The sequence below is a fragment of the Entelurus aequoreus genome, linkage group LG18 (genome assembly GCF_033978785.1).
Source record: "Entelurus aequoreus isolate RoL-2023_Sb linkage group LG18, RoL_Eaeq_v1.1, whole genome shotgun sequence".
NCBI classification, from domain to species: domain Eukaryota; kingdom Metazoa; phylum Chordata; class Actinopteri; order Syngnathiformes; family Syngnathidae; genus Entelurus; species Entelurus aequoreus.
Genome location: NC_084748.1, coordinates 44267109 through 44278788, shown reverse-complemented (window position 1 = coordinate 44278788; position 11680 = coordinate 44267109). Strand labels below are relative to the sequence as shown.

General features: G+C 39.2%; 2 protein-coding genes across 6 annotated transcripts in view; one reads left to right on the top strand and one right to left on the bottom strand.

Annotated features, from left to right (window-relative positions):
• Nucleotides 1-63, top strand: part of polq (polymerase (DNA directed), theta) — a 73890-nt gene extending 73827 nt beyond the window's left edge. For both annotated transcript variants that reach the window (XM_062027211.1, XM_062027212.1), the window contains one exon: nucleotides 1-63. This exon is cut by the window's left edge and continues 310 nt beyond it. The gene's annotated coding sequence lies outside the window, so the exon portion shown is untranslated.
• uba6 (ubiquitin like modifier activating enzyme 6) overlaps nucleotides 1-11680 on the bottom strand; it is a 113211-nt gene that overhangs the window by 104 nt on the left and 101427 nt on the right. For all 4 annotated transcript variants that reach the window (XM_062027213.1, XM_062027215.1, XM_062027214.1 and 1 more), the window contains exons 29-32: nucleotides 11438-11565; nucleotides 8673-8760; nucleotides 6409-6503; nucleotides 1-3900 (exon numbers count right to left, since the gene is read on the bottom strand). The exon at nucleotides 1-3900 is cut by the window's left edge. In XM_062027213.1, the coding sequence (XP_061883197.1) occupies nucleotides 3759-3900; nucleotides 6409-6503; nucleotides 8673-8760; nucleotides 11438-11565 (453 nt within the window). In that variant the 3' untranslated portion in view covers nucleotides 1-3758. The remainder of the gene's footprint in view (nucleotides 3901-6408; nucleotides 6504-8672; nucleotides 8761-11437; nucleotides 11566-11680) is intronic.

Genomic DNA, 11680 nt, shown 5'->3' with positions numbered 1-11680 from the left:
GTCTGTTTGTGCAACACAAATTGTATTAGTGGAGCTAAATGACTTGAATAGCTCAAACTGTGTGTGTGTGTCTGTATCTCAATGTGGGCGTTTTAGGTTGTCCCTGTTGTGATGTGTCCCTGGGCAAAAAACATCTCTGTCTGTGATTGATTGGTTGTATTTTTGCTACCTTTTCTGCCGTTAAGAGTTGTGTATCCGTATGCAGATGTGTGTAGTGTAGTCATCACATTACTGACATGAACTTGTATGTACATCAAGTGGTGAGAGTGGGGGCACAGCGCCGACTAGTGGAGAGTACCAGGAGAGGCGAGGTGACGTTACAGACCCAAGTTGGGGTTCCTGCGCGGACTCACAACTCTTACACTGCAGTCGTGTCGCAACAGTCTCGTGTAAACTGACGGCCAATCAGAGTTCCTGCTTCACACACATCTGATTACAGAAACGTAGCAAAAAGTCACATGTAGAAAGACAGCCAATCAGGGTCCCTGCTTCACACACAACTCTTAGAAACAGATTGCTTTACACATACACACATCTTACTACACGTACACAACTCTAACGGCAGAAAGGTAGCAACATGTCATGTGTAAACAGTTAATCAGGGTTCCTGCTTCACCCAAATCTGATTACAGACACACACATTTTCATACGCGCACACAACTTAAGACACAAATTGCTTTACACATACACATCTAAATACAAACAATTCTTTCAAGGCAGAAACTTAGCAAAAATCAGGTGTTAACAGACAATCAAGGTTCCTGTTTCACATAAATCTGACTACACTTAAACACATCTGACTACGCGCACACAACTTGAGACAAATTGCTTTACACATACACACGTCTGAATACACGTACACACCTTAACGGCAGACAGGTAGCAACATGTCATGTGTAAACAGTTAATCAGGGTTCCTGCTTCACCCAAATCTGATTACAGACACACATATTTTCATACGCGCACACAACTTAAGACACAAATTGCTTTACACATACACATCTAAATACAAACAATTATTTCAAGGCAGAAACTTAGCAAAATCAGGTGTTAACAGACAATCAAGGTTCCTGTTTCACATAAATCTGACTACACTTAAACACATCTGACTACGCGCACACAACTTGAGACAAATTGCTTTACACATACACACGTCTGAATACACGTACACACCTTAACGGCAGACAGGTAGCAACATGTCATGTGTAAACAGTTAATCAGGGTTCCTGCTTCACCCAAATCTGATTACAGACACACATATTTTCATACGCGCACACAACTTAAGACACAAATTGCTTTACACATACACATCTAAATACAAACAATTATTTCAAGGCAAAAACTTAGCAAAAGTCAGGTGTTGACAATCAGGGTTTCTGTTTCACATAAATCTGACTACACTTACACACATCTGACTACGCGCACACAACTTGAGACAAATTGCTTTACACATACACACCTTAACGGCAGACAGGTAGCAACATGTCATGTGTAAACAGTTAATCAGGGTTCCTGCTTCACCCAAATCTGATTACAGACACACACATTTTCATACGCGCACACAAATTGAGACAAATTGCTTTACACACACACACATCTAAATACAAACAATTATTTCAAGGCAGAAAACTTAGCAAAAAATCACATGTTAACAAACATGTCTGAGGGTTTCTGTTTCACATAAACCTGACTACACTTACACACATCTGAATACACTTACACAACTTAACGGCAGAAAGGTAGCAACGTGTCATGTGTAAACAGTTAATCAGGGTTCCTGCTTCACCCAAATCTGATTACAGACACATTTTCATATACGCACACAATTGTGTATTTGTAAACACAAATTGCTTTACAAATACACACACAAATTGCTTTACACATACACACATCTAAATACAAACAATTCTTTCAAGGCAGAAACTTAGCAAAAATCAGGTGTTGACAATCAGGGTTTCTGTTTCACATAAATCTGACTACACGTACACACATCTGAATACACGTACACAACTCGAATGACAGAAAGGTAGCAACATGTCATGTGTAAACAGTAAATCAGGGTTCCTGCTTCACCCAAATCTGATTACACATAAACATTTTCATACGCGCACACAAATTGCTTTACACATACACACATCTAAATACAAACAATTCTTTCAAGACAGAAACTTCGCAAAAATCACGTATTAACAGACAATCGGTGTTTCTGTTTCACATAAATCTGACTACACAGACACGACTAACGGCAGAAAGGTAGCAAAATGTCATGTGTAAACAGTTAATCAGGGTTCCTGCTTCACCCAAATCTGATTAGACACACACATTTTCATACGCGCACACAATTGTGTGTGTATTTGTAAACACAAATTGCTTTACACATACACACATCTAAATACAAACAATTCTTTCAAGGCAGAAACTTAGCAAAAATCATGTTTTAACAGACAATCAGGGTTTCTGTTTCACATAAATCTGACTACACATACACACATCTGAATACACGTACACAACTCTAAAAGGTAGCAAAATGTCCTGTGTAAACAGCTAAGGGTTCCTGCTTCACCCTAATCTGATTACAGACACACGCATTTTCATATGTGCACACAACTTAAGACACAAATTGCTTTACACACACACATCTAAATACAGACAATTCTTTCAAGGCAGAAACTTAGCAAAAATCACATGTTAACAATCAGGGTTTCTGTTTCACATAAATCTGACTACACGTACACAACTCTAACGGCAGAAAGGTAGCAAAATGTCATGTGTAAACAGTAAATCAGAGTTCCTGCTTCACCCAAATCTGATTACACACACACATTTTCATACGCGCACACAAATTGCTTTACACATACACACATCTAAATACAAACAATTCTTTCAAGGCAGAAACTTAACAAAAATCACATGTTAACAGACAATCAGGGTTTCTGTTTCACATAAATCTGACTACACGTACACAACTCTAACGGCAGAAAGGTAGCAACATGTCATGTGTAAACAGATAATCAGGGTTCCTGCTTCACCCAAATCTGATTACAGACACACACATTTTCATACACGCACACAACTCTTGGACACAGATTGCTTTACACGTACACACAATTCTCTCACTGCAAAAAGACAACAGAGGAAATACGGACAGAGACGATCATTTTATTCCTCAGACAAATCCTGATACGGACAGACAACACACATTGAAATACAGACACACTTTAGTTCAACAGCACATAAAAAATGGATTAAACGCATTTGCAAATCATTTTGCTGCGATCATGATTCCGTAGAAATATTATTTTTTCTCTCCAAGATACACAAAGTATTCCACAGGACTGCTCATCATGTACACAACACACAGACATTTGGCACGAAGGGAAAGGAGAAAAGTTTAGCTCTGATGCTCAAATAAAAAGATGACGGTTGATAAGTGCCTGTTGTAATGAATCAAAGCATGGTGGAGTGTCACTGGGAGTCAAAGTCACACTTGTGAGAGTCACAGTGCCACCAAGGAAAAGGCTTTTAATGACGGCAATTAAGGCATCAGCACGGGTGGAGAAGTACAATTCATCATCAGCAGAGAACACGTGCGCACACACGTGCACTTTACGCTACCCAGGAAGTCGCATGTTGCTCTGGCCCCGCAAAGCAAACTGGACTTGTGTGTGTGTGTGTGTGTGTGTGTGTTGGGACCACTTCCGGGTGGTTCCAACAGTACAGTACATGTATGTGACATTGGTGTCCATGAGGAGGAGATGTCAGGGGGTGTGTCCATGGTGGGAGAAGTAGTACCTGACAGGAGGACCGGGGAGATCTTCGTCCGTGTCGTTCTCGGGAGCGAAGGACACGGTGAGGTCCACGTATTGGCGACCCGCTGCCGGCTTGATCAGTTTTTGCATCCTGTCGGCACAAAATGAAACGTTTAGGGGCTGATTTACCGAGATCCAAACACCACGCGCCTTATTTAAATGAGGATTTTGCGTGTACTATGCGGGGCGTCGCCATGGAGACGCTCATTTACTGCACATTCATGTTATGCTGGGATGTTTTGCCATGTGCAATCTATAAAATAGTGTGTGCTATTAGTGGCCGTGTGATTTACCAAGACTGCACGTGCAACTGAAAAGTGGTGTGGACCGCCTTGTTTAACCTCTTAAGGCCCAAGCTGTTTGTTTACATGCTTTTTTTTTTATTTCTCTTTGCTATTTGGGCTTATTGGACCCTAATTAGAATAAAAACTAAGAATCATCTTTTGATAAGATGTACTTAGTCCATATGTACACAAACGTGTACTTCATGTTTAGTGACATGCTAATTCTTTTTACACTTTTTTTTTTCCAAATTCCATTGTATGTTATACTCTTCTGACACCACCAGATGGCAGTATTAGTGTCCACATAAGTGGCCATAAGACCCCAATTCAGTAGTGCACACAATTTTGGAAATAAGAGCTAAAAGGTGCTGTCCACGCATGTGGCCACTAAACCTTTAGAGGTTTTTAAATGAGTATTTTGCGTGTACTATGCAGGGCATCGCCATGGAGACACTCATTTACTGCACATTCATGCTATCCTGCTGTGATGTTTTGCCATGTGCAATCTATAAAATAGCGTGTGCTATTAGTGGGCGTGTGATTTACCAAGACTGCACGTGCAACCGAAAAGTGGTGCAGACCGCCTTATTTAAATGACTATTTTGCGTGTACTATGCGGGGCGTCGCCATGGAGACACTCATTTACTGCACATTCACGCTATTCCTACCTGTGATGTTTTCAAACAGGCAGGAGACATCTACCACTTTTTATGGGCCTTTTACAAGCGGTCCTGCAGTGCGTCTACATTGAAACCACTTGTTATTTTTTTTACCGCTGAAGGTGCGCTCTTTGGAGGGAGGCTGCGCTAACCCCGCATAATACGCAAAAATGCATACATCAAGAAGTGTTTTTTCATAAAAGAAATATTTTAATAAGATATATGTGAAAAAAACAGACGCCATTAAAAAAATAATAAAGGACACCAAAACGCATCAATGCTGTTGTCCCCGCACAAGATCATTTTTAACTACAACATTTTTGATGGGCCTGCTATCTGTGCCCTGGACCTCTGGCCGGGGGTCCCCGGAAGCCGCCGTACTGTGAAGATGGTGCAGAGTGTCTGAATCTGTCAGTTTTAGGTGTAACTAAAATTAGCCTAAAATGTTAGCATGCGCACATTAAAATGCTAACACTTAGCAAATGTGCTAACGATGGCATGTTAACAGTTAGCACATCTCACATGTCAATTAACACGGCTGTAAGGTGCATGGCTTCGGAAATAAGAGAAAAAAGTGTCAAATTAGATGAAAACGTTAGCATGTTTAAGATAGCTAGCTAGCATGCTATCGTTTGCATGCTAAAAGTTAACAAGTGTCAGATACCAAGTTAAATGACTCTGGGGTAAACGGTTGCAAAACTGGCTTAAACAGTTAGCAAGCTAACGTACTCTAAATGGTAACATTTAAAGTACGCCCATTGGCGCGAACGAGACCTTTCAGACGGTATAACATATGTGGGGGTTCGTTGGCCGGTTCGGCTCGTATTAAACGAAAGGGTTCGCCATTATAAAAGGTGCGTCCCCATTCAATTGGCCCATTTTTTTTTTTTATTCGTGAATAGCGTCGCCACGGTAGAACGAAATGTTTGCAACTTAAAATACGCCCGTCGGCGCGAACGAGACCTTTCCAACGGTATAACATATGTGGGGGTTCGTTGGCCGGTTCATCACGTATTAGACGAAAGGGTTCGTCATTATAAAGGTGCGTCCCCATTCAATTGGCCCATTTTTTTTTGTTTATTCGTGAATAGCGTCGCCATGGTAGAACGAAATGTTCGTAACTTAAAATACGCGTGTCGGCGCGAACGAGACCTTTCCGACGGTATAACATATGTGGGGGTTCGTTGGCCGGTTCGACTCGTATTAAACGAAAGGGTTCGCCATTATAAAAGGTGCGTCCCCATTCAATTGGCCCATTTTTTTTGTTTATTCGTGAATAGCGTCGCCACGGTAGAACGAATTGTTTGCAACTTAAAATACGCCCGTCGGCGCGAACGAGACCTTTCCGACGGTATAACATATGTGGGGGTTCGTTGGCCGGTATGACTCGTATTAGACAAAAGGTGCGTACCCATTAAATCGGCCCATTTTTTGGGTTGTTCGTGAATAGCGTCGCCATGGTAACACAAAATGTTCCCAATTTAGATTTCCGCCATCGGCGCGAACGAGACCTTTCCGACGGTATAACATATGTGGGGGTTCGTTAGCCAGTTTGTCTCACAGTGGACGTAAGAGAAACGTGCGGAACGAGAATAATAAAGCAATAATAATATGCCCCAAATTGTAATCCATAATTAAGACTAATAAATGACTTACGTCAGTTTAAGTCTCTTGGTGTGTCCTGGTATAACCGGCACGAAGATCATCTTCACACCATGGACCACCATCGTGGGTTCAATTCCGTACTTCTCCTGAAATACAACAGAAATGGACGGAACTTAAATACAACAAAGTTATTACATTTTCAGTACAAACGCGTCCAAGAACGGATGTACAGTTACGGGGGTGGACTAAATGGGAACACGGGTCAGGTCGCCACGTTGGAGAAAAGGTAAACATGGAGGAGAAAAATAACTAGTCCCAAATTAAACACCTGGAGGAGGGTTTAGTTTGAGACCAGGAAAAAACCTCGAGCAAAGCACATATATACGTGTCACGACATAAGACTCGCTATGCGGGCATCAAGCCTGAAGCAGCCGCCACCAGGGGCGCTGCTTCGTTTTTTGTCGTGCCACGTGGGGTGAAGCATGGGATTCGCCTCATGCCACACCCCAGGGGTATTTTACGTGTGTAAAATACCCCTGAGGTGTGGCGTGAGGCGAATCCCATGCATGGGCAAATCCTATCCTTGTTCCGTGACCTTGATGGACGTTTATCGCGATAACGCAGTAAGTCAACAAACAACAGGTGTGTGTCAGGTAAGGAGCTTGTAGCGTCTTCTGTCCTTTTTGGGAGAATTTTCAAGCAAAGATGTTGCAAAGCATTACAGCCAGGGAAAACAATCCAGATTAGAATGTTTAAGTTTGAGCCGGCGAAAACAAATGTCAACTTTTCACTCTGTCTATTTCCGGTCTTCCAAATTCATCATACTATGCCATGCAGAGCACATAGCATCTCCAAGATGTTGTCCAGTTTGCGATTCGGTCCAAAATCACAGAAGTCTAAGTGCCCATCCTTCAATCATTTGTGGCACCTTGAGGGTACCTTGCACGGCTGCCAGCGTCTTCAAACTCGTCGACACACCAGAGAAACTTTTACTCCAACCAGCAGATGTCCTGTTATCATGATTCCTAATAGGTAAATATCTTCAACATCCTCGACTGGACGAATCACTAGGCACACGACCAAGAGTCTAGGAACTACTATTAAACAGGACAGACCAGTTCCCCCGAACCCAAGCTTCTCCTCGAGAAGATCTTGTCCATTTTGTTGAGAGGCCAGTTGATCAGTTTAGAATGTGGAGAGCAGTGCAAAAAGAGGCTCCAAGAAAGTTAGGACCAGGCAAAACAAGGAAGCAAAGTAGAAGATCGGGGAGCAGGAAGGGAAGGTGAAAAAAGGACATTATAGAACAGGGGTGTCCAAACTTTTTCCACTGAGGGCCGCACACTGAAAAATCAAAGCAAGCAGGGGCATTTTTGATATTTTTTATTTTAAAAACCAATACAATATATGTATAAAAAAGATACATTTAGGCCTCCACTCAGACTTGATCCCGGGGACCCCAAAAGGTTTTGGTCAAATTTTTTTTTTTACAAATGTGTCATTATTTAGTATTATTATTATTATTATTATTCAAGGTTTAAATCTCTAGATCAACATTAGGTCTATCTGTCAATATAACGCTTTTAAAGATTTAAGTTGTATGCCATTTTTGTCAAGGAAAAAAACACAAAATATGCAATATTTTCTCCCAATAAAATTTTAAAGTGAAATATTTGAGATTATATAATAATTGGAGTCTTAAAAAGGTCTATAACTCATAACAACATTGATTTTAATTCATTATTTTTTTGAGCAATGTCACTTAAAAAAAAAGAAAAGTCCCACTAAAATTATTGGGGATCCAAAAGAGTACTGCTCAGTAAAGTTTAAAAAAATAAATCCAACATTTTTTAAAACTTTTACCACAATAGTCTCAAGATCAACTTCAGATCTATCCGTCAATTGTAATTTTTATTGTTGTTTATGTTTTTTGTTGGTTCTTTTAGGCCCTTCTTTAAAAAACTTTTTTTAAATGGCAACCAAAAAATATGCAACATTTTGTCCCCAAAATATCTCAAAGTGGAATATTTAATGTGAAGTAAATGGAGCCTTGAATAGGTCAATGATTCATAATGACATTGATTTTGATTCATTATTATTTTTTAAAGAAAGAAACAGCCTGCATGGCAGCTTTGTGTTATTAGAGTAAATAATGCAACATTTTCTTGTTACATTTCACCTGTTTGCTCTTTTATACCACTTTTTATGTTTTTTATATTTTTTTCCCATCGTATTTTTAGAATGTGCCATGGGGCCGTCAAAAAATTACCTGCGGGCCGCACTTTGGACACCCCTGTTATAGAAGAAGTGTTCCTCACCCTGACTGCATTTATGAAGTCTGACAGGGTGAAGTCCTGGTGGCCGGTGATGGTCCAGCAGTCCCAGATGGAGAAGTAAATGTCGTCTCTGAAATAGACGACATGTTGCAACATTACACTCATCGCTCGTTTATCGCTGTTAATTGAATGAATTTCCGCAAAGTGGGAATCATTAATAAAAAATGTAATATTTTCATAACTAGAGCATTAAAAACATGTTTATGACCTTCTAAATACTTTTTTCAGCATTATGAGAGCCTGGACATGAAATAACGCCTTTTAGTCACCTTTACATTCTTTTAACCTTGTGTAATGTTCATATTGTTGTTACTCAGCCAGCGTTTGTGGGTCTGATGGACCCCTTGCATTTTGTGGCTTTTAATGCCTTACAATTAAACACTTTTATGTTAAAATACTGAACACATGTTTACCTTATCCCAATAAACATCTGTTCAGTATTTTATTTATGAATAAATAAATAAATAAATAATAATTGGTGAAGTAAGTTACATTTCATATGATGAGATGAGTAAGATTATTTTGAGAATGAATGAATGGATGGATGAAATAAATTCAGAATGTTTATCATGGTTCTTCTTCTTTGTACTTTGTAAACACTTTAAGTTTGAAGAGTTTCTTGAAGTGTATCATATTAGTACATTGTTTGATGTCTTTGCTTAATCCATTCCATCATTTAATTCCACATATTGATATACTGAAGGTCTTAAGTGTTGTACATGCATATAAATGTTTTAAATTACATTTTTCTCTAAGGTTATATTTCTCCTCTTGTTGAGAAGAATTGTTGTATTTTCTTGGCTAGCAGGTTATAGTTTGCTTTGTGTATCATTTTAGCTGTTTGCAAATTCACTATGTGGTGGAATTTCAGTATTTTTGATTCAATAAATAAAGGGTTTGTATGTTCTCTATATCCAACATTATGTATTATTATAACTGATCTTTTTTGTAACACCGTTAGTGAATGAAGTGTACTTTTGTAGTTATTTCCCCATATTTCTACACAGTAACTCAGATATGGTAACACTAGTGAGCAGTAGAGAATATGAAGTGATTTTTGGTCTAGAACAGGTCTGGGCAATTATTTTGACTCGGGGGCCAAATTTAGAGAAAAAAATGTGTCTGGGGGCCGGTATACCTATTTTTAGGAACACTAATACAAAACCTCACAATAATGTCTGATTGAATGCTAAAAACGTTATGACAGACCGCCTTAAAAAACGTAATGGAATTTTACATTTTTCTATGAACGATAAAACACTGAATATTGACAACATATGAACGTCACACCCCCTTTTGATCGACATATTTTACAATCAAGTGAAACGCAACAAAAATGCAACAAACAGTGAAATATGAACGCGAAGGGTACAAAATAAACCCACCTAAAATCTGATATATCTGATATTTGCTGAATTTCCCCCAGGGATCAATAAAGTACTTTCTATTCTATTCTATCCTATATATCACTAAGCTTTAGAACTTTGTTGTGAAAATCTCCTTCCGCATCTGTGGAAACGCTTCCCGCCCACACTGCTTGGTGCCTCGTCTGAGCTGCTGTGACGTAGATGACCATAGTAACTAATTAGATGACCATAGTAACTAATTAGATGACCATAGCAACTAATTAGATGACCATAGTAACTAATTAGATGACCATAGCAACTAATTAGATGACCATAGTAACTAATTAGATGACCATAGTAACTAATTAGATGACCATAGCAACTAATTAGATGACCATAGTAACGAATTAGATGACCATAGTAACTAATTAGATGACCATAGCAACTAATTAGATTACCTTAGTAACTAGTATATCATCCATAAGTGCAGATTCCAAGCATTGAAAGACTTAGTATAGTTGAAGACTTACGGTCATTAGAAAACATCACTGCACATTATAATGGCAGCTACACTTTCCATCTTAAAGATCTAAAAAAATTATTTGGGAATGTCCGGCGGGCCAAATTGAAAAGCTCAACGGGCCTTAATTTGCCCAGGTCTGGTCTAGAACATGTTTTGCTTTATTCATTATTGACGTGTTTCTTGCTACTTTATGTTGTATATTTTTTACATGGGATTTCCAGTTCAATTTATCATCAATCATTATACCTAGAAATGTGGTTTAATTTACTCTTTCAATTTCTATTCCGTCTATTTGTATTTGTGTTTGACTTTCTCTTCTACTGATACCAAATAGCATTATTTTAGTTTTACTGAGATTCAACGATAGTCTGTTTTTGTCAAACCACCATTGTGGCCAAACAGCTCCATTTTTGTTTCATCTGACCACAGAACTGTTTCAGAAGGTCTTATCTTTGTCCAGTGAAACTTGCCAAGGGACATGTAAGCAAATATTAACATTGCTGTATGTATACTTTTGACCCTGCAGATTTGCTCACATTTTCAGTAGACCCATAATAAATTCATAAAAGAACCAAACTTCATGAATGTTTTTTGTGACCAACAGGTATGTGCTCCAATCACTCTATCACAAAACAATAAGAGTTGTAGAATTATTGAAAACTCAAGACAGCCATGACATTATGTTCTTTACAAGTGTAAGTAAACTTTTGACCACGACTGTATGTGTATATATTGTATCCGCTGATGTAGTTCTGTTGTTGTCGTGTGTAGGAACAAAATAAATATACGTCAAAATGGCAAATATTGGCGGCGATAACGGTTCGATACCTACAAGGAAGTTGCCAGAAGCAAAGTGAAAGTGTACTTGCTGTTGGTACCTGATGAGCGTCCGCTTAACGGGAGCAGGCTCAGTAAACACCACCACAGGAAGGGCCAAGTTGAAAAAGCAGTTCTTCAGAGACTCAAAGCCGTAGCCTCCAGCGATCTTGATCAGCTCCAGCGCCACCTAACACCAAGGCCAACAATCCTTCAAATCAAACCACACATGTTTGCAGTCTTCATTTTCTTGACTAAAAATGTGTCTTCGTAAACACAGACGATCTATTTTCCCAGACTATAAC